The sequence below is a fragment of the Oncorhynchus keta genome, chromosome 30, assembly GCF_023373465.1.
Source record: "Oncorhynchus keta strain PuntledgeMale-10-30-2019 chromosome 30, Oket_V2, whole genome shotgun sequence".
Classification (NCBI taxonomy): domain Eukaryota; kingdom Metazoa; phylum Chordata; class Actinopteri; order Salmoniformes; family Salmonidae; genus Oncorhynchus; species Oncorhynchus keta.
The window spans coordinates 53,877,660-53,900,253 of NC_068450.1; the positions used below are offsets into that span (position 1 = coordinate 53,877,660).

At 43.3% G+C, this 22,594-nt stretch overlaps 1 protein-coding gene across 2 annotated transcripts in view; it reads left to right on the forward strand.

Moving 5' to 3' along the window:
* Positions 1-21,980, forward strand: part of nlgn4xa (neuroligin 4 X-linked a) — a 63,922-nt gene extending 41,942 nt beyond the window's left edge. For both annotated transcript variants that reach the window (XM_035744889.2, XM_035744891.2), the window contains 3 exons: positions 8,803-8,988; positions 15,712-16,501; positions 19,578-21,980. In XM_035744889.2, coding sequence (XP_035600782.2) covers positions 8,803-8,988; positions 15,712-16,501; positions 19,578-20,472 — 1,871 coding nt within the window. In that variant the 3' untranslated portion in view covers positions 20,473-21,980. The remainder of the gene's footprint in view (positions 1-8,802; positions 8,989-15,711; positions 16,502-19,577) is intronic.
* The last annotated feature ends 614 nt before the right edge of the window (positions 21,981-22,594 follow it).

Consider the following 22,594-nt stretch of genomic DNA (forward strand, 5'->3'; position numbering starts at 1 on the left):
AAAGTCTTACATTTTAAAGTGGAAATGAAACATTTTAGACACCTTTTTAAACCTTGAATACACTATGAGAGAGAGAGAGAGAGAGAGAGAGAGAGAGAGAGAGATTGTACTGCAATAGTTATTGTCACATTATTTGAATGAATGTTATTCATTAAAATGCACAAATGAATGAATATTATTACATCTGTCAAAAAGCCAATCAAGATGTTAATTTCCTCTTGAACATAATGTTGCCAAATCCATATATTTTCATGAAGGTAACAGAAATGCTGATGTTTTGACCAGTGAGACATTTGGCTTCATACTGTGAGAGAAGTCAGCTCTCATTGAAAGATGTGTCTTCAAAAACCCATATCAGGTATGCATTGTTCAGCAACATCAAATTGCTTCCAGGAAATAATGTAATCTACATGTCACAATAATAATGTAACTCCTAGGAAGAGAGTTTTCCAGGTTAATGAATCAGTCATCAATCCCAACTTTCCATCAAAGCAGAACACGATGACAGGATGTTTTTTTTTTCATTTATTGTTACTATTATGAATTGTTTACTTAGCTCCTGATTTGACAACCCAGAGTGACCTGTAATTTTTCCCCTCACAAACCTCTAATATGGGGGCTTTAATCCAAATGATTCTGTTTAGCCCCTGGCCTGCCTGCCTGCGCAAACTGAACACACACACACACACAAACGCGCAGCAACAGCAGCAACCACATTAGGGCACAGCCTACTGAATGTGTAAACGATGACGGCCGGGGAGGAGAAGAGAAAAAAGAACTGGGAGGAAAATGTCCACATTTGTCTTTTTCACTCATAATTATAATGCCATTTGGAGTGTGAATAATCGCTCTGCTGTTATTTTAAATCCGCCAACACTAATATGGCCAAATTTACCAGCATCAGTGAATGCACTTTGACAGCTGCTATGTTTTGCTTCCCCGGGTCGCTGTCTGTCAATCACTGGGGATTATGGGTAAATGCGACCAGCCCACCTGCCTCTGGTGTACTCTAATTCTCTACCATGATTATAGATTCAAACTGAACAAGATAGATAGAAGGACAACGCCTGTTTCCTTTGTATGGATTATCTATTACGTTCCCATTTTGCACATTTCCACATTTTCACACACATTATTCCATTGCTATATTAAACAAACAGATACAGGCTCTACTTCAACATAGCCACTTGACAAGATAGACAAATATAGCGTACGCTGGATGCAATGTCTTTCATTGTGATGGGGTTATTTGGTGGCTTGCAGATGTACATCTATAAAGGATTCTAAACCACTATACATACATTTGCGTAATGAGGGTTGATATGACAGACTGGCCGGTGATGGCAATGTTGTGAGAGTTCGCAATTCCCTGGGACTCGCCAGAAGGATTCATTTTTGACAGACATTACAGACAGAGGTTGGTTTGTAGATATTCACCTCTCTGTGTCCCTAATGGCACCCTATTCTCTATATTCCCTACTACTTGTCACCAGAGCCCTATGGGATAAATGGAATAGGGTGCCATTTGGGATGCTAGCCAATCACTGGTTTTCACTGAGCTAGCTATAGCTGTGACCTGACCTCCTTGAACAGCTAATTCCAAACATTCCCCGTCACATCTCTCCCTTTGATAATTACCACTTCATCTGGGAGCCACGGGGTGGATTATTCTCTGGACAGAAAGCACAATTAGACACTATTTCCGCCACAATGAATGTCTGGATAGATGGTTAGACGCCGGTCAGAGCTTTTTCTTCCTTGCTCCCATGTGTTCGGTTGATACAAAGAAAGTCAGGCTTGTCAATTCAATACCAACTAGGTTTTTTTTTGTCTTGGTGAAAGACAAGGCTTGTGAAAATGAAAAGACTTGTCTCTCTCTATTAATAAAAGAGGCGTACAATAGGAAAGGCCAGTGCTATTAACTGGTCAGATCAAGGTGTAGATACAGGCTATGAGCACCAGCTGAAGGCTTGGCAAAAGGCTTGAAAAAACACTGTAATGTTTGTAGTCAAATCGAAATATATTGCTCCAGAAATATAGCAACTTCATATTCTCTGTGCATTGACTTCCATGCATTTACAGACGTGATCCAGCAGTGTACTATACATTGAGTGAACAAAACATTAAGAACACCTTCCTAATATTGAGTTGCACCCCCTTTTCCCCTCAGAACAGCCTCAATTCATCGGGGCATAGACTCTGCAAGGTGTTGAAAGCATTCCACAGGGATGCTGGCCCATGTTGACGCCAATGCTTCCCACAGTTGTGTAAAGTTGGCTGAATGTCCTTTGGGTGGTGGACCATTCTTGATACACACAGGAAACTGTTGAGCGTGAAAAACCCAGCAGCATTACAGTTACATCTTTGTTCTTGTCCATTCACCCTCTGAATGGCACACATACAGTGGCTTGTGAAAGTATTCACCCCCTTGGCATTTTTCCTATTTTGTTGCCTTACAACCTGGAATTAAAATAGATTTTTTTGGGAGGTTTGTATCATTTAATTTACACAACATGCCTACCACCTTGAAGATGCATTTTATTTATTTATTGTGAAACAAACAAGAAATAAGACCCCAAAAAACTGGAAAGCTGAGTGTGCATAACTATTGACCTCCCCAAAGTCAATACTTTGTAGAGCCACCTTTTGCAGCAATTACAGCTGCAAGTCTCTTGGGGTATGGCTCAATATCCTTGGCACATGTAGCCACTGGGATTTTTGCCCATTCTTCAAGGCAAAAACTGCTCCAGCTCCTTCAAGTTGGATGGGTTCCGCTGGTGTATTCCCCTTAAACCACCCAAGTGTTGTTTTAGCAGTATGCTTAGGGTCGTTGTCCTGCTGGAAGGTGAACCTCCGTCCCAGTTGCAAATCTCTGGAAGACTGACACAGGTTTCCCTCAATAATTTTCCTGTATTTAGCGCCATCCATCATTCCTTCAATTCTGACCAGTTTCCCAGTTCCCATGATGCTGACCACCATGCTTCACTGTGGGGATGGTGTCCTCAGGTTGATGAGAGGTGTTTGACTTGCGCCAGACATAGCTTTTTCCTTGATGACTAAAAAGCTACATTTTAGTCTTATCTGACCAGAGTACCTTCTTCCATATGTTTGGGGAGTCTCCCACATGCCTTTTGGAAAACACCAAATGTGTTTGCTTATTTTTTTCTTTAAGCAATGGCTTTTTTCTGGACACTCTTCTGTAAAGCCCAGCTCTGTGGAGTGTACAGCTTAAAGTGGCCCTCTCTTGGCAGGTTTATGGACAGATACTCCAATCTCTGCTGTGGAGCTTTGTAGCTCCTTCATGGTTATCTTTGGTCTCTTTGTTGCCTCTCTGATTAATGCCCTCCTTGCCTGGTCTGTGAGTTTTGGTGGGCGGCCCTCTCTTGGCATGTTTGCAGTGGTGCCATATTCTTTCCATTATTTAATAATGGATTTAATGGTGCTCTGTGGGATGTTAAAAATGTCAGATATTTTTTTATAACCCAAACCCGATCTGTACTTCTCCACAACTTTGTCCCTGACCTGTTTGGAGAGCTCCTAGGTCTTCATGGTGCCGCTTGCTTGGTAGTGTCCCTTGCTTAGTGGTGTTGCAGACTCTGGGGCCTTTCAGAGCAGGTGTATATATACTGAGATTATGTTACAGATCATGTGACAGTTAGATTGCATACAGGTGGACTTTATTGAACAATTATGTGACTTCTGAAGGTATTTGGTTGCTCCAGATCATATTTAGGGGCTTCATAGCAAAGGGGTGAATACACACACACACCACTTTTCTGTTTTTGTTTTTTCTGAATTCTTTGATACAAGTATTTTTTTTTTCATTTCACTTCACCAATTTGGACTATTTTGTGTATGTCCATTACATGAAATCCAAATAAAAATCCATTTATATTACAGGTTGTAATTGAACAAAATAGGAAAAATGCCAGGGGGTATGAATACTTTTGCAAGGCACTGTACACAATCGATGTCTCAATTGTCTCAAGGCTTACAAATCCTTTCTTTAAGTCTCTTTCCGTTCATCTACATCTACCATGATTGAAGTGGATTTAACAAGTGGCATCAATGAGCAATCCTAACTTTCACCTGGATTCACCTGGTCAGACTAAGGCATGGTTTTTAATGTTCTGTACACTCAGTGTTAATCTGCAAAATGCTCTTCCTCAGCCTTTTGCACATTGCATCTGGCCAATAGGCTAGCACAGTACATGGAAAATATGCAGACCTATGGTGTGTAATCGGTGCAATCTTCCTGTCAATGCACAGCATGGCTCCACAGGATCAATACCATTTAGGTAAAGTGTCTAACACAGGAGGTTGGTGGCATCTTAATTGGAGAGGACTGTTTGGGAGCGGAATGAGTGGAATGATATCAAATACATAAAACACATGGTTTGATGCCACTCCATTCGCTCTGTTCCAGCCATTATTACAAGCCGTTCCCCCCTCAGCAGCTTCCACTGGTGTCTAAACATATCCAATAGACAGCAGCACCAAATGGCCTGAACATGGAAAGGATGTGTGTGTGACTATAGTATCTTGACATTTCAATGAGAGTACATGCATTTGTCATAGTCCTGTATCATACACAGTATCAAAGAAAAACAACTGCATGAAGATTGTAGCTTGTACTTCATTTTAATGCTTCACTCACCTACATACTCACAATAGCTCTATGTCTACATAAAGCACAGGAAATGCATTCTGGAATAAATACCCCTCCCCCCAAAAAACTCCTTAGGCAATGCATGTGTCACCCAGTATCATGCAGGGGAGAATGAATGCTTTATTGTCCCAAAGAGACATTTGCTTGGTGACATCACATTTTACCAGTGGCTCTTATCCAGCGCAACTAGGGTAAAGTGCCTTGCTCAAGGGCATATCGACAGATTTCTCAACTAGTTGGCTCGGGGATTCAAACCAGCGATCTTTACCTGCCCAACACTCTTAACCGTTAGGCTACCTGCCGCTACATGCTTGGTAACATGGATGGAGCCCTTTACTTGCCTTTCAAAGTGGCATTAAATGACAGTGTGGCCAAGCAGACCTCTTATGTCACTGCTGCCATTCAAACCCAGATTTGTCCTAGCTGTACTGTGGTGAGGCTGAATGATGGCTGTCCGACTTCCATTAAGCTTGCAGCCCCTTGCCCTGCCGCAGCATCAGCATTAGTACAAGGCTGGCTGAGAGAACGAGCGAGAGAGAGAGAGATTAGTCTGATGGTGCAATCTCGTCGGCATGCTTCAGTTCGGCTGGCAGCTAGCCGAAGTCGGCTAGGCGAACCAAACTAGTGTGCTCGCATACTCTTTTAAAAGACCTTCGCTTGAAAAAAAAAAAAGTAAATAGTACTGTTTGGCCATTTTGAGACACCGTAGCCAGTATACACTTTCTTAAAGAATGATCATGGACTCCATCCACATCGACGGGACAGTAGTGGAGAAGATGGAAAGTTTTAAGTTCCTCGGCGGTTCCTCAGGAGGCTGAAGAAATTTGGCTTGTCATCTAAAACACTCACAAGCTTTTACAGATGCACAATCGAGAGCATCCTGTCGGGCTGTATCACCGCCTGGTACGGTAACTGCACCGCCCACAACCGGAAGGCTCTCCAGAGGGTAGTGAGGTCTGCACAACGCATAACCGGGGGCAAACTACCTGCCCTCCAAGACACCTACACCACCCGATGTCACAGGAAGGCTAAAAAGAACATCAAGGACAACAACCACCCGAGCCACTGCCTGTTCACCCCGCTATCATCCAGAAGGCGAGGTCAGTACAGGTGCATCAAAGCTGGGACCGGGAGACTGAAAAATAGCTTCAACCTCAAGGCCATCAGACTGTTATACAGCCACCACTAACATAGAGAGGATGTTGCCAACATACAGACTCAAATCTCTGGCCACTTAAATAAACAGACTTAATAGAGGTATCGCTAGTCACTTTAAATAGCGTCGCTTTAATAATGGTTACATGGTGGTATCACAAGTCACTTTAAATAACGCCACTTTAGTAATGTTTACATATCCTACATTACTCATCTCATATGCATATACTGTATTCTACACCATCTACTGTATCTTGCCTATGCCGCATGCCATCACTCATCCATATATTTATATGTACATATTCTTATTCATCCCTTTAGATTTGTGTGTATTAGATAGTTGTTGTGCATTTGTTAGATTTCTTGTTAGATATTACTGCATAGTCGGAACTAGAAGCACAAGCTTTTCGCTACACTCGCATTAACATCTGCTAACCATGTGTATGTGACCCGATAAAATTTGATTTGATTTGAGACTTCGGTTCCCAAACTTCGGCTGGCCCTCGAGATAAAATGTTGTGTGCCCGAACAGCCGAAAAAAAAGTTCAAAACTAACAAAAACGTCACAAAATGTCTGGGATGCGTGCGGATGCCTTAAGCCAGAGATGTGAAAAATGCATTGGAAAGACATTGTCAACCCTGTGATATTGTTGTTACAATATGAACATTCTGCACATTGTGATGCCAACCCTGCAAATAACATTTTACTCAGATGCATTCCCAGGCAGAGTAAGATCAATACTAATATATTATTGCTCAAGGAATATTTTAGAGCATGTTTGATTCGCTACATTTTTATGGAGGTTTAAGCTGTGTTGTCTGTGACAGTGAATTTAATCAGGCATTGCGTTGCACTTCTTTTGATACAGATGAAGATAGGCTCTTCCATGCAAAACATTGATATTGATGTTAAATATACTAGCATAGAGTGTTTTTACAAGCTTTGTAATATCAGTTATAGCAGTTATCAATATCAGTTCAAATAGTAGAAAATAGCTTCAAAGCTCATGTCCATAAATACATCTAAATGCAATGTTCTCCTCAGTAATATCCACAGCAACTTCTTGAAATGGAAGCTTTCAGTAATCTTTTCACACACCCTGAGGAGTTACTGGTGGGCTATCCTCTCTGCTCACCTTCTCCCCGGCTCCTCTTCTCAGACAGGGGTGGTGAGTGGAGACTGAGGAGAGAGAGAGAGACAGAGAGAGAGGGAGTAGGGGGGAGAGAGGACCAAGCTGAGGCCTGGAAGTCATACACCCAGGAGTGTGAGTCCTGCCAGGGGCCTTGTAATCCCACAACACCCTCTGCTGCTTTCCCCTCCACCACCCGTCTGTCCTCTCCCTGTATCCCCCTATCCCCTCCTCCATCACTCTACCCCCACCTCCATCCCTTCTACTCGCCCCTCCATCTCTCTATCCCCTCCACCCCTCATCCAGCCCCTCCACCCCTCCTCCATCCCTCTATCTCCTCCACCTCTCCTCCATCCCTTCCACCCTTCCTCATCCCTCCATCCCTCTATCCCCTCCACCTCACAGCCAGACCATGACTAACTGGATCTGCTCACTATCACAGGGCCACAGGACATCTTTCCTCTTCTCCCTTCTCCTCCTTTTCCTCCTTCTGTCCATCCTTTCATCCGATTTGTCCTGTAGCCTGTAGACTGCTCTGTCTAGGCTCTCCCCCCTGGGATGGAGGCCGAGAGCTGAGCCTGAGTCCCAAAGGGAACCCTATTCCCTACATTACCAGTGCTCTGGTCCAAGTAGTGCACTATGTAGGGAATAGGGGACCATTTGGGACACTGCCTGGGGGCTGTCTGTGCCAGGGACTCGGCTAAGACATCCAAGGCCTGGCGTTTGCGAGGACCAGACACCCCGGTGGCCGTCTCTCGCAGACTCTAAAGGCCCACCACCTAATGGGTTTAGACTAATCAGCTAATTTGTCAACAAGTTTCTGATTTCGACAAGCATATCAACAAGCTTGTCTGTCTGGCCTGACACTCGGCTGTATAGAGTCAAATCCGAGTCAAAGCCGTGTGGTTGAATTCAGACTATGAAAAGGGAACTCTCTGTCTGTCTCTCTATCTGCACATTCGACTGTATAGTCGAAGCCAAACCAAGTGAATGTTGACTATGAAAAGGAGCTTTGCCTCGCTCTGTCTGTCTCTCTATCTTCTCTTCCACTACTCTCAGTATAATGGTGGTTCGGTTAGAATCACTCCTGCCAGCTCAGGTTGAATGACTGAGGGAGTACAATCCTACATTATCCTACATTATTCTCTTGATCTAAACAGCAAGGGATGATTCCCAGGTCATTAGGAACCACTGTGACTTACTGAAGAGTTTTGCTATTTGACTGGATAATAAGACTAGAAGCACGCGGGTGTTGCTGACTCGCTGAGTGCTTAAATTCTTATAGAACAGTAACAATTGGTTCCATAAGAAGGGTTCCTTGAGAATGCCAGGTAATTCCCTTTGTGTTGTGTTGTGCAGGCCATTTATCCCCGGGGGGAGGGGGAGTCATCCATTATTTCACTGATCGTTGGAACTTCAAAGTATTCCCATGCAGTCACATTTACCTCCATTCGTTGTGGTGATAAATATAGTCTAAGACGGGCTATTACTGTATGTAGTGAGACACCCCCTAGCGATGTAAGTGCTGTTCTTTGTGTGTGACTCTAACTGTACTGTGTTTCTTTGTCCCATGTTCCCAAAGACGACAATATCTACAATGAAAAGTGTTAGCAGGTGCAATAATGTATTCATTTAAATTCAATGTCATTGCATTTACACTTTATGCTTTATGCTTATTTGTTTAATTTGCTTTATGATACATTTGTAAATCACCACCGGGTACAGAATATTGTCCAATAGGAATTGTCCCTCTGTCTCCCCTCTGTTTCAATGACAAGCTGTTTTTTAGAGGGAGATCAAGAAGGAGGTGATCAATGAGTTTGTTCCCGTCTCTTGTTGTTCACACAGGCTTCCTAAGCACAGGGGACCAGGCAGCCAAGGGGAACTATGGACTGCTGGACCAGATCCAAGCCCTGAGGTGGATCAAAGAGAACATTCAGGCCTTCAAAGGAGATCCAAAGAGAGTGACAATCTTCGGCTCTGGTGCAGGGGCATCGTGTGTTAGCTTGCTCACGCTCTCTCACTACTCAGAAGGTATGTATGGTCCCCAAAAATATTCCCTTACCTCCTTGGAAATCATTGAGATGATATACTATTTTTTATATAAATCAGTGACTTATGAATCAGAAAATGAATGATTCTCGGCATCCACTGTGAGATTTATATGCTGGACTGAATGCTTATTAATTCAATTCATATGGCCATATGAACTTCAGTAATCATTTTAAAATATGGTAATTAAATAAATACCCGTGCCAACATGTTTTATTACATGTATTGCTTTATTTGATAGATATCTACAGAGGGATTTTGTTTTCTCGCTGTCCCAAATGGCACCCTATTCCCTACATGGCGCCTGATCAAACATACTGCATTTACATAGGGGAAACAGTTCCATTTGGGACGCAAACCTATGCGTTATTTAAACAGTCAGGATGCACCATCCTGACTGTTCAGAGAACGCGGCGTCACATTTGATGGCCACATAGCAGAGATAACAACTCGAGTGTGTTCACAGGTTCACTCAAGTGTACAATATTGCCTACCTCAGTCACTAGATATTTGTGCGACCAGCCAGAGAAAAGTGGTCGGTGGATATCAAGAATATTAGAAGGGCTCACCGCCGTAACATTACAGTACGTTTACATCTCGCTGTTTAAAAAAAAAAAGATCATTAGAAAATAGTATCCTAGAAATGTGTGTGTCATTAAGTGTCATTGTTGTTCTCCTCAGCCCAGTGCACAGCACATTGTAGAGAGGAAAACAAAGTGAGCGTCCCAAATGGTATCATATTCCCTATAGTGGTCAAAAGTAGTGCACTATATAGGGAATAGGATGACATTTGGGACGTAAACAGAGATAGACAATTGAATAGCCAGCTGTACTTTCTCGCTCTCTTTCTCTGCAGCTGAATCTCACCAGGAGCTATTTGAGTAAATGACTGTGAAAACAGCATTACCTACTCAGTCTCCATAGGGCAAAGCCCCAGATGGATCTTAACCCGGCACATCTCAAAACTTCAGGCTTTATTTCCGTCAATATAAATCATTATCAGTTACGGCAGGAAATGGACATGTCTTGCACTCGTCAATGTACTTTAATTTCTCTCCATGCCCGCTGCTGCTAAAAAAACATAAATCCTCTGCTTAGGAAAACCTGGAGGGGCTCTCGCTGTCTTATTTGATCACCACAGAGTTATAGCTGAGTCAGTTCAAACATAGGTTAATGATACTCTTTGCTTACTTTAGACACACACACACACACCATTCTTCCACAATGGTTATCATTTCCAATTACCCCTTATCCATGTTACATAACCTCTTTCTTAGGAACTAACATTATTATTATTATTAATAACTAACATTATTATTATTATTTATTTGTACTTTTTTTAGAATTGTAACCCATTTTCTCCCCAATTTCATGGTATCCAGTTGCTTAGTAGCTACTATCTTGTCTCATCGCTACAACGCCTGGGCGCGAACCCAGAGTCTGGTGGCACAGCTGGCGCTGCAGTACAGCGCCCTTAACCACTGCGCCACCCGGGAGGCTCCAGGAACTAACATTATTAATCAGATATTGTAAAACAGGGTAGAGTTTAATTAGTTATAGTTCTGGCTACGTTGAAGACTCTCAAATATAAAATATATTTTGATTTGTTTAACACATTTTTGGTTACTACATGATTCCATATGTGTTATTTCATAGTTGTGATTATCTTCACTGTTATTCTACAATGTAGAAAATAGTCCAAATAAAAACCCTTGAATGAGTAGGTTTTTGGGACTGTATCAAAAGTGGACTAATGAAACAATTGATTCCTTTAAGAGACCACTACTGGGCTAAAAGGGACAAGAGAGGTTTTGAGTTGATTATTTCTTTAACATCCGCCAGCCTGGTTCCATCACTCACACTAGGCCAAACATTTGGTGTTGTGATGGAATTGGATTTGCTAGGGCTGTTGTTAGTCAGGCAGCTATGTCCCTGCATCACTCCCTTTAGCCAGACCCAGGTGGTATGGGAGCCGTAGCCCCTCATCGCTGCTCCCTTTGGCGGACATGATATGTTTCTGTTTCACGGCTCCACCGGCACGCCTCAGCAAGCAGAATGAGGTGAACACAGGAGGCAGATGCAACATATTTAAATTAACTTCTGGTGAGTCAGGCTTTAACTGATATTCTTTAACCAGAGGAAATGGGGGGGGGGCTAAATAAACCTCTGTTGCTAACTAGGCCTTGAGGGAGACTTCGTCTTCTGCGGCTCGGAAACATACTTTTCAAGTCGTCCTTGTTGAGTCACCATCAAAAGGATATAAATAGAACTGAGAAAATACTGGGGGAAAAATGTAACATACAAGAAGTGTTCCTAGTGCGTTGTGGCCTATTTGCAGAGTGGCAGTGGTAGACAGATCGTGAAGCTACATGCAGCTCCAACATAATTCAGGATGAATAATTGGCCCGAGGCCTCATTTCAGAATAAACAAATGTGTCTTTTATTTTCAGTCTGATTCATTTATTATGACCAGCGTTGACAAGATGTGGTGTCCCTATCCATGTCCTTAATCATCCTTTTGCTGCATATTTTGTCAGTACCGGAGGATATGCAGTAAACGTGTATCTATGTTTGACCATAACTTCCGTGCCGACAGAGATGGCCGCCTCGCTTCGCGTTCCTAGGAAACTATGCAGTATTTTGTTTTTTTACGTGTTATTTCTCACATTGGTACCCCAGGTAATCTTAGGTTTCATTACATAGTCGGGAGGAACTACTGAATATAAGAGCAATGTCAACTCACCATCATTACGACCAGCCGGCGAACCTAAACAACGTCGCCGTAAAAGGGGCAAATTAAGCGGTCTTCTGGTCAGGCTCTGGAGACGGGCACATCGCTCGCTCACTCCCTAGCATACTACTCGCCAACGTCCAGTCTCTTGAGAACAAGGTTGATGAAATCCGAGCAAGGCTAGCATTCCAGAGAGACATCAAAGACTAACGTTCTTTGCTTCACGGAAACATGGCTCATTCGAGAGACGCTATCGGGGTCGGTGCAGCCAGCTAGTTTCTTCACGCATCGCGCCGACAGAAACAAGCATATTTCTGGTAAGAAGAGGGGTGGGGGGGTATGCCTTATGATTAACGAGACGTGGTGTGATCATAACAACATACAGGAACTCAAGTCCTTCTGTTCACCTGACTTAGAATTCCTCACAATCAAATGTTGACCGCATTATCTACCAAGGGAATTCTCTTTGATTATAATCACAGCCGTATATATTCCCCCCCAAGCAGACACATCGATGGCCCTGAACTAACTATATTTGTCTCCATGTGAACTGGAAACCACATATCCTGAGGCTGCATTCATTGTAGCTGGGGATTTTAACAAGGCTTATCTGAAAACAAGACTCCCTAAAATCTATCAGCCTATCGATTGTGCAACCAGGACTGGTAAAACCCTGGATCATTGTTATTCTAACTTCCACAACGTGTATATAAGGCCCTCCCCCGCCCTCCTTTCGGAAAAGCTGACCACGGCTCCATTTTGTTGCTTCCAGCCTACAGACAGAAACTAAAACAAGAATCTCCGCCGCTTAGGTCTGTTCAATGCTGGTCCGACCAATCTGATTCCACGGTTCAAGACTGCTTCAATCACGTGGATTGGGATATGTTCCGCATTGCGTCCAACAACAACATTGATGAATAGGCTGATTTGGTGAGCGAGTTCATTAGAAAGTGCATCAGCGATGTCATACCCACAGCAACTATTGAAACATTCCCAAACCAGGAACCGTGGATTGATGGCAGCATTCGTGCTGTGACCGGAAACATGACAGAATACAAACAGTGTAGCTATTCCCTCCGCAAGGCAATCAAACAAGCTAAGCGTCAGTATAGAGACAAAGTAGAGTTGCAATTCAACGGCTCAGACACAAGAGGTATGTGGCAGGGTCTACAGTCAATCACGGATTACAAAAAGAAAACCAGCCCCGTCGCGGATCAGTATGTCTTGCTCCCAGACAGACTCAATAACTTCTTTGCTCGCTTTGAGGACAATACAGTGCCACTGACACAGCCCACTACCAAAACATGCGGATTCTTCTTCACTGCAGCTGACGTGAGTAAAACATTTAAACGTGTTAACTCTCGCAGAGAGCATACGCAGACCAGCTGGCTGGTGCGTTTACGGACATATTCAATCAATCCTTATCCCAGTCTGCTGTTCCCACATGCTTCAAGAGGGGCACCATTGTTCCTGTTCCCAAGAAATCTAAGGTAACTGAGCTAAATGAATACCGCCCCGTAGCACTCACTTCCGTCATCATGATGTGCTTAGATAGACTAGACACCTCCACCCTACCTGACACCCTAAACCCACTCCAATTTGCTTACCGCTCCAATAGGTCCACAGACGATGCAGTCGCAACCACACTGCACACTGCCCTAACCCATCTGGACAAGAGGAATACCTATGTGAGAATGCTGTTCATTGACTACAGCTCAGCATTTAACAGGGGACCCTGGGTCTCGACCCCGCCCTGTGCAACTGGGTACTGGACTTCCTGACGGGCCGCCCCCAGGTGGTGAGGGTAGGTAACAACATCTCCACCCCGCTGATCCTCAACACTGGGGCCCCACAAGGGTGCGTTCTGAGCCCTCTCCTGTACTCCCTGTTCACCCACGACTGCGTGGCCATGCACGCCTCCAACTCAATCATCAAGTTTGCAGACGACTTGATTACCAATAATGACGAGACAGCCTACAGGGAGGAGGTGAGGGCCCTCGGAGTGTGGTGTCAGGAAAATAACCTCACACTCAACGTCAACAAAACAAAGGAGATGATTGTGGACTTCAGGAAACAGCAGAGGGAGCACCCCCCTATCCACATCGACGGGACAGTATTGGAGAGGGTAGTAAGTTTTAAGTTCCTTGGCGTACACATCACGGACTGACTGAATTGGTCCGCCCACACAGACAGCGTTGTGAAGAAGGCGCATCAGCAGCAACAATGCTACTTAATATAATGTTAACATACCCTACATTACTCATCTTATATGTATATGTATATACTGTACTCTATATCATCTACTGCATCTTGCCATCTTTATGTAATACATGTATCACTAGCCACTTTAAACTATGCCACTTTTATGTTTACATACCCTACATTACTCTCATATTGTGGGGCAAAAAAGTATTTAGTCAGCCACCAATTGTGCAAGTTCTCCCACTTAAAAAGATGAGAGAGGACTGTAATTTTCATCCTAGGTACACTTCAACTATGTCAGACAAAAGGAGAAAAAGAATCCAGAAAATCACATTGTAGGATTTTTTAATGAATTTATTTGCAAATTATGGTGGAAAATAAGTATTTGGTCACCTACAAACAAGCAAGATTTCTGGCTCTCACGGACCTGTAACTTCTTCTTTAAGAGGCTCCTCTATCCTCCACTCGTTACCTGTATTAATGGCACAAATTTGAACTTGTTATCAGTATAAAGACATGGCCAAGACCAAAGAACTGTCAAAAGAACACCAGAAACAAAATTGTAGACCTGCACCAGGCTGGGAAGACTGAATCTGCAATAGGTAAGCAGATTGGTTTGAAGAAATCAACTGTGGGAGCAATTATTAGGAAATGGAAGACATACAAGACCACTAATAATCTCCCTCGATCTGGGGCTCCACGCAATATCTCTTAAGCCAGTACATGTCCAAGCCCGTCTGAAGTTTGCTAGAGAGCATTTGGATGATCCAGACGAAGATTGGGAGAATGTCATATGGTCAGATGAAACCAAAATATAACTTTTTGGTAAAAACTCAACTCGTCGTGTTTGAAGGACAAAGAATGCTGAGTTGCATCCAAATAACACCATACCTACTGTGAAGCATGGGGGTGGAAACATCATGCTTTGGGGCTGTTTTTCTGCAAAGGGACCAGGACGACTGATCCGTGTAAAGGAAAGAATGAATGGGGCCATGTATCGTGAGATTTTGAGTAAAAACCTCCTTCCATCAGCAAGGGCATTGAAGATGAAACGTGGCTGGATCTTTCAGCATGACAATGATCCCAAACACACCGCCCGGGCAACGAAGGAGTGGCTTCGTAAGAAGCATTTCAAGGTCCTGGAGTGGCCTAGCCAGTCTCCAGATCTCAATCGCATAGAAAATCTTTGGAGGGAGTTGAAAGTCCGTGTTGCCCAGCAACAGCCCCAAAACATCACTGCTCTAGAGGAGATCTGCATGGAGGAATGGGCCAAAATACCAGCAACAGTGTGTGAAAACCTTGTGAAGACTTACAGAAAACGTTTGACCTCTGTCATTGCCAACAAAGGGTATATAACAAAGATAAACTTTTGTTATTCACCAAATACCTATTTTCCACCATAATTTGCAAATAAATTCATTAAAAATCCTACAATGTGATTTTCAGGATTTTATTCCCCCTCATTTCGTCTGTCATCGTTGAAGTGTACCTATGATGAAAATTACAGGCCTCTCTCATCTTTTTAAGTGGGAGAACTTGCACAATTGGTGGATGACTAAATACTTTTCTGCCGCACCGTATACACATACCTACCATAAACAAAACAGAAAATACAAATTATTTATATACTGAGTAAATACCAATGTGGCTGTTCCAGGTCTGTGTATTTTCTTTGAGTAGTTTTATTGCAAAAAAATGTTTTACATTTGTGAAAAACACCAAACACCATGTGTGAGATTTGTTGTGTCTAACATCAGTTTTCTCTCTTTCAGATCTCTTCCAGAAAGCCATCATCCAGAGTGGTACAGCTCTGTCCAGCTGGGCAGTTAACTACCAGCCTGCCAAGTACACACGGATGCTGGCTGAGAAGGTGGGCTGCAACATGCTGGACACCATTGACCTGGTGGAGTGTCTCCAGAGCAAGAACTACAAGGAGCTGATCGAACAGAACATCTTACCCGCAAAGTACCACATCGCCTTCGGCCCCGTCATCGACGGCGATGTCATCCCGGACGACCCCCAGATCCTCATGGAGCAGGGCGAGTTCCTCAACTACGACATCATGCTGGGGGTCAACCAAGGCGAAGGGTTCAAGTTTGTGGAGGGCAGCGTGGACAGTGAGGACGGCGTCTCGGCCAACGACTTCGACTTTGCCGTGTCGGACTTTGTGGATCACCTCTACGGCTACCCGGAGGGCAAGGACACACTAAGGGAGACCATTAAGTTCATGTACACTGACTGGGCCGACAAGGAGAACCCTGAGACAAGAAGGAAGACATTAGTCGCACTCTTCACCGACCACCAGTGGGTGGCGCCGGCCGTAGCCACAGCGGACCTCCATGCCCAGTATGGTTCGCCGACGTATTTTTACGCCTTCTACCACCACTGCCAGAGTGACATGAAGCCTAGCTGGGCTGACTCGGCACATGGGGACGAGGTGCCCTATGTGTTCGGGATCCCCATGATCGGACCCACGGACCTGTTCAACTGCAACTTTTCCAAGAACGATGTCATGCTCAGCGCGGTTGTTATGACTTACTGGACTAACTTCGCCAAGACAGGGTAGGTTGTCCAATTCTGTTTTTACTACTGTCTGTCAGATTGTTTATTTGAAGTGGATAAATGTCCGTCGTGGATCGAGAAGACACGTAGAAAGTTATGGGAGCATAGCTTCAACTAAACTGAACAAACCAGTGCTCCTACAAGTCTTATAGAGGCTTTGGTTTTCATTAAGGCTTTGCCGTTTGCAGATATCAGTTGATATTTGGATCACGTCTTTGTTTCCTGAACCCTGGGATTAGCCAGGTAGCAGGATGTTTGCGACCCAGTCACACTGAAAATTAATTTTAAGGTGAATAAATAAATTCTTGAACAGCTTCATAAGCTGTACCATTCCCTCCCCCAGCTCTCCGGCTTGGCTAGCGTCCAACTGATCCCAGTTCAGCAGGGGATAGATTGGCAACGTTATTGACACGGGGAGGCTCTTTTACTCCGAGTGCTTTTTGCTTTCCCATAGTGCTGCTTCAAACAAAGCAGGAACCCAAAGCAAATTCATGTCATTCGAGAGTGTCCATTTTTCACAAGAGTCTCTCCAAATGCAGACAAACACTCCCGTTGCGATCCTCAATTTCCTCGCTCGATTGAGGGTTTTCCAGAAAAACGGCTCCCAACAACAGACAGGGGATTCGGAGGGATGAGAGGCATATCATTTACTACTCATCTCAGTGCTTTGAAATGGGGTGATGCACAAAATAGAAAAGTACAATACACAGGGAGGCCTTCTTCCTATTCGTAGTGGATAGAGGACTGAACAATGAGTGAGGCTTGTGTGTATGTGTATCCGTGCGTGTTTCTTAGTATACACTGCACATGCAGGCTATAGTCAACTAAAAATGAAGACAGCTGGGAACACATGGCAGACTGGAAAAGCAGATGTTTTATTTCACCTGCAAAGAGAGGCTTTGTGTCAAACAGAGGGAGATAGGATTGGATACATTTGTGAGCTTCTGAGCTTGCCATACATGTCAGTAGTATGTGCAAGCCATCTGCCTCTGGCGAAAAAGCAGAGGCTGGGTAGACCGACATGCAGGTTTATTTATATCTATGACTTTGCTATTTCCATAAACCTGCGACGACGAAGTCTCTTAGGACGTGTAGACTAGCCCTCCATCTGAATGTACTTCTGTTATCACACAAAACAGACTGACAGCATGGTGAAAGCATATGTTTTATGGACCTTCTGAGATACATGTGAATAGCTTGCTAAGTATTTATCAGTCCGATGGGCATGGGATGCCTGGAGCGTTGTCTTTATTCCAAGTCTTTGGTGTCTGCATATTGTTACAGCAGACGCTTCCATATGCTACTATTAGGGCTTAAGTGATATTGTACTGGGATTCACATGCTAGCTGGAACATATGCACATACACTATGTATGTAGCTATTGCTAGGCAGTCACTGAATCCATTTCAGGAAGATTAGCTTAATTTACCAAGAGGTGACATGTTGACAGTGTAAAATGTGTCAATGGGAAGATGCTACTAACAAAGAGACTGTAGTGTAATATTCAGCAAGGCACTAGGGTTTGACACAAAGTACTGCGAGCAATATACCCATTTTGGAAACGTCTTTGCAATTGTGGAATAGTGCATGTGGCCCATGACGTTCAGAGTGATGCAAACAAATATACAAGTTCTCTCGGATAGAATGACATAGCAAAATGTCACAAGATTAGCTTTGTATTGAATAATAGCATATTGAATCAGATCTAATTGAATCCTACTCTCCAGGGATGCACAGACATAATTTCCAATTTTTTCTCTCTCTGTCCATCCTTCCATTTACAAATGAATGACATACTTAGATCCTGCTGTGATCGGTAAGGACAGGATTAAACAGTGATCCATCAGCCGGAGATACTGTCATGCTGGATTAGCCAGTTAAATGTATCCTGATCCCCTGAGACCACTGTTATCTAGTAGGCCACCTGATGGGACGGATGGAGCTGTGATAAAAGCAGCCTTCTCCCAGTCTCCCAGTCTCTCTGTACTCGAAGAGCTCGTTTCGTAAGCAGAGCAGACCTCTGGGTACATACCTATTTTGATGTCTATCAAATGTATTTTAGCATTGGCTCTAGTCTGCCTGGAGTGCCAGGAGGGGGGGTTGCTGTTTTCCTCCTAATCAATCAGTTTTATTGGATCAGGCAAGCATAATCAAACCCAGCTAAAGTATTTTAGATGATCTCAAATAGTATTTGAACCCAGGTCTGCATCCGAGGTCATCTTGAATGGTCTGATGGGTCCTGAGAGTGTCCCCTGGTGCCTGAGTGCAGTGTATGACTCAAGATAAGGCCTTTTTTTCTGTTCAGCATTCAGCTGGACATTCCCCCTTCCCATTCCATTCCTTTTACGCTTCCACTCACTCAACAGTATCAGGCTCCAAGGTTGTCGTCTCGACTCTGCCTCCCTTTGAAAGTTAATGTAATCACAGTCACAATGTCACAGGAAAGTTTCTCGATTCCAACTCTGAGGCAGTCCACTATAATATCTACTTTAAAATGTCAATGGGAGAATAAAAAAGGCTATGCTACAGTGAAATGTTAACATGATCTAGGATATTGGGACATTTCATACTATTGCAGATTTGTTCAATGAATAACAGAGGTGTTTGTTATGAACGTTAAACATGGGGGCACAGGATATGCTTTGCATTAATCAATTATATGAGTCTTGTAACTGTACAGTAGGATGACTCAGCTCTAAAGTGAACCTAATGGGTAGTTTTAGTGGCCATTTGTGACTTCATCTTCTTTTTACTTTAATGAAGATTCCCTTCAGTGGGCTTAAAGAAAAAATATATATATATTACAGAGGTAATAATGACCACATTGACTCACTTGGGAGGAATATAACATAACATATCTTTCTAGTATATTTTAATATTTTGGGTCAATAATTTTCAATTTCACGAGCATTGACTTCACAAGCCTAGAGATAAAATAATGCTTAGGTGGCCATTATTCAGAATGCTGTCCTTTTTTTCTATATTTTTTTAAACATTTTGTAGAACACTGTCCTGGAAAGGACAATTGCATAATAATTTCACAATGACTCATGTTTTTTTATCTTCTCTATTTCAGAGATCCAAACCAGCCCGTTCCTCAGGACACCAAGTTCATCCATACAAAACCCAACCGCTTTGAAGAGGTTGCCTGGTCGAAGTACAACCCCAAGGACCAGCTCTACCTGCACATCGGCCTGAAACCCAGGGTCAGGGACCACTACCGGGCCACTAAGGTAGCCTTCTGGCTGGAACTAGTTCCACACCTCCACAACATAAATGAGTTGTTCCAATATGTATCCACAACGACCAAGATACCGCCGCAGGACACCACCCCGTTTCCTTACACCAAGCGTTTCCCGGGGAATCGACCTTCTACCACCCGCCACCCTGGGGTTCCCTCCGCTAACACCAAGCAGACCACCGACCAGCGGAAAGGTGAGGACCTCACAGACGAATCAGCCGTGGTTATCGAGACAAAACGGGACTATTCCACGGAGCTGAGCGTCACCATCGCCGTGGGAGCCTCGCTGCTCTTCCTCAACATCCTGGCGTTCGCCGCGCTCTACTACAAGAAGGACAAGCGGCGCCACGAGTCAAACCGGCGCGGGCCAAGCCCACAGCGTATCTCAGCCGGGCCGGCCAACGCGGCGGCCAACGCCAATGACATCGCCCACCTGCAGAGCGAGGAGCTGATGTCCCTGCAGATGAAGCAGCAGCAGCAGATGGATCACGAGCACCACCACGAGTGTGAGTCGCTCCAGGCCCACGACACGCTGCGCCTCACCTGCCCGCCCGACTACACCCTCACGCTGCGTAGGTCACCAGACGACATCCCCCTCATGACGCCCAGCACCATAACCATGATCCCCAACTCGCTGGCCGCCATGCAGCCGCTTCACAACTTCAACACGTTTGTCGGCAGTCAGAACAGTACCAACCTGCCCCATGGACATTCCACCACCAGGGTATAGCTCTTTGTGGAGAAGTCAAACGTCCATGTTGCCTGGCCTATGTTGGACAAACACTAAGGAAAGAGAGCAGAGTGACTGACTGTGTTTCACACCGAACTCGTCTCAGTGGACGAGATGTTATTTTGTTACCATGCCTTCTTGAACAGTATATATCAAAGTCAAATATGAACTTCTAATGACGTGTTTGAAAAGTGACTGTTACCATAGTAATGCCGTTTTCGGAGTGAAGCTTCTCAAATGAATCGAAGGGAGTTTTACCAAAAGAGCAACACCTGAAGACAAGTGGAATAATCTGCTGTAGAATGCTTGAATAGACAACACGAAACATGAAGGGTTACAGTGATGATAAGGATTACTCCAAAACCTTTTTGTGCCATCAAGTACATCATAGGACAACAACACACAATTGTACATTGAATTACCACTCTACTGCATTGGTAAAGTGTGACAGACTAGTCATGGGCACTGAATTTAAAACTCCCCCCAGCCTGACATGTATTTATGAAAACTTTGTAAAAAAAAAAAAACAGTATATAGTTGTGAGTAAAAATAAACAAAAAAAATAGACATTTAAAGAGCTTCTATTGTTGTTTGAGTTTAACTATGGCTTTACCAAGCGTGTTCTTTCTGTTGAGGTGCATGTAAATAAACAGTATCAGTCATTATCCATTGTTTTTGTATTAAAATCTGTGTTTCATTGTTTTCACAGCCAGCAGATAAAAAAGTGCAAACACTATCCATTTTGGGAGCATACTGTGCATCGTCTAGACAACCATGACATTGTCCTGTGTGTCCTTCGTATCCATTTCTGACACAACGCATGTCCGGGAACTGCTTTATAATCTACATTTTCAGACAGCATTCTGATTCTGTCTCAAAATGAGGTTCGATAAGCGCGAGTCCATGTTTTGTCACCCGAATTTGACTTGTTCTGCTTTTAATCATTTTGTTTGTAGGCTATTTATGTCTAGCGGCAATCTCACCACTGTCTGAGCTTCAAATGTGACCAGCAATGTATTACTTGGGAAAAAAGGCAGTGGATTTTGGTATCAATATTAGTTGGATATGTTTGTAAAGAAGTATATGTTAGATATTTCAAATTGTCATATGCTAGCAATATGTAAAGTATTGTGCCAGGCTTTTGATATGTTGGGTTACTACAACACAAGTGAATGAGTGTAAATAATAATAAATGATATTATTAACAATAATAAAAAGTCAACATTAACCCAAATTATTTCCGTTCCGCATCCTATTACAGAAAAAAACGAAAGCGAGTCCATATAAAAAGGTTTATAATAATGCTACATTTGTAAATTCAATGAAAGATATATCCTTACCATTGGTCCATCAACTGTCAAGATTCCAAGGGTTTTGACGTAGGATATGAAATGATTTAGTTTGTCTGATCTTGTTTGCAGTTTTGCCTTCGGTGATAGATGATATTTCTGGCTGGACACCTGTGTAAAGATTTTCTGCAGCATTTTTAATAAAATATCACAGTATTTTCTAAAGAAAAGCTTCATGGACATTTTTTAAACGTGTGTGCGCCAGTCTGTGTAGGAAATGTTGGATGATATGCAGGATTTGGAACACGTGCCTTTGAATAAGACTCCTTCATTTCTTATCTAACACAATGAAGACATGCATTTCCATATAAATGGATATACTGTATCGTGTTGCAATTCCGTCCTCTACTCCTATTCACTTTGTGCAGATGCACTCTTCATGAACCTCATGAAGTTAACAATTTAGAGTTTATCAACACTGGCAATTTAAATTTAACAACCAAAACTTTAAAAATGTTATATTGGAATTTGTAAATAGTTCAGCCAAGAAAAAACCCACTGACTTACAGACTTGATAAATTGCCACTTTGCTCAGGAAGGCGAAAGAAAAAACAGACCCACTTATGAGCTGAATAGCCAAGTGTGTAGCTGCATTGGATTTGCAGGGTCTCTAGTGGTAATTTGCATACAAGGGTTTGCTTCCTGTATGGTGTAAAATTGCTGTGCAATGCTGTCGCTCCTTCCTTCCTACGGGTCAATGTATGATCTCTCTTCAAACTAACTTGACAGAAGGAAAAATCTACATTTGTCATCTTTTTTTTGTTGCAGTTACT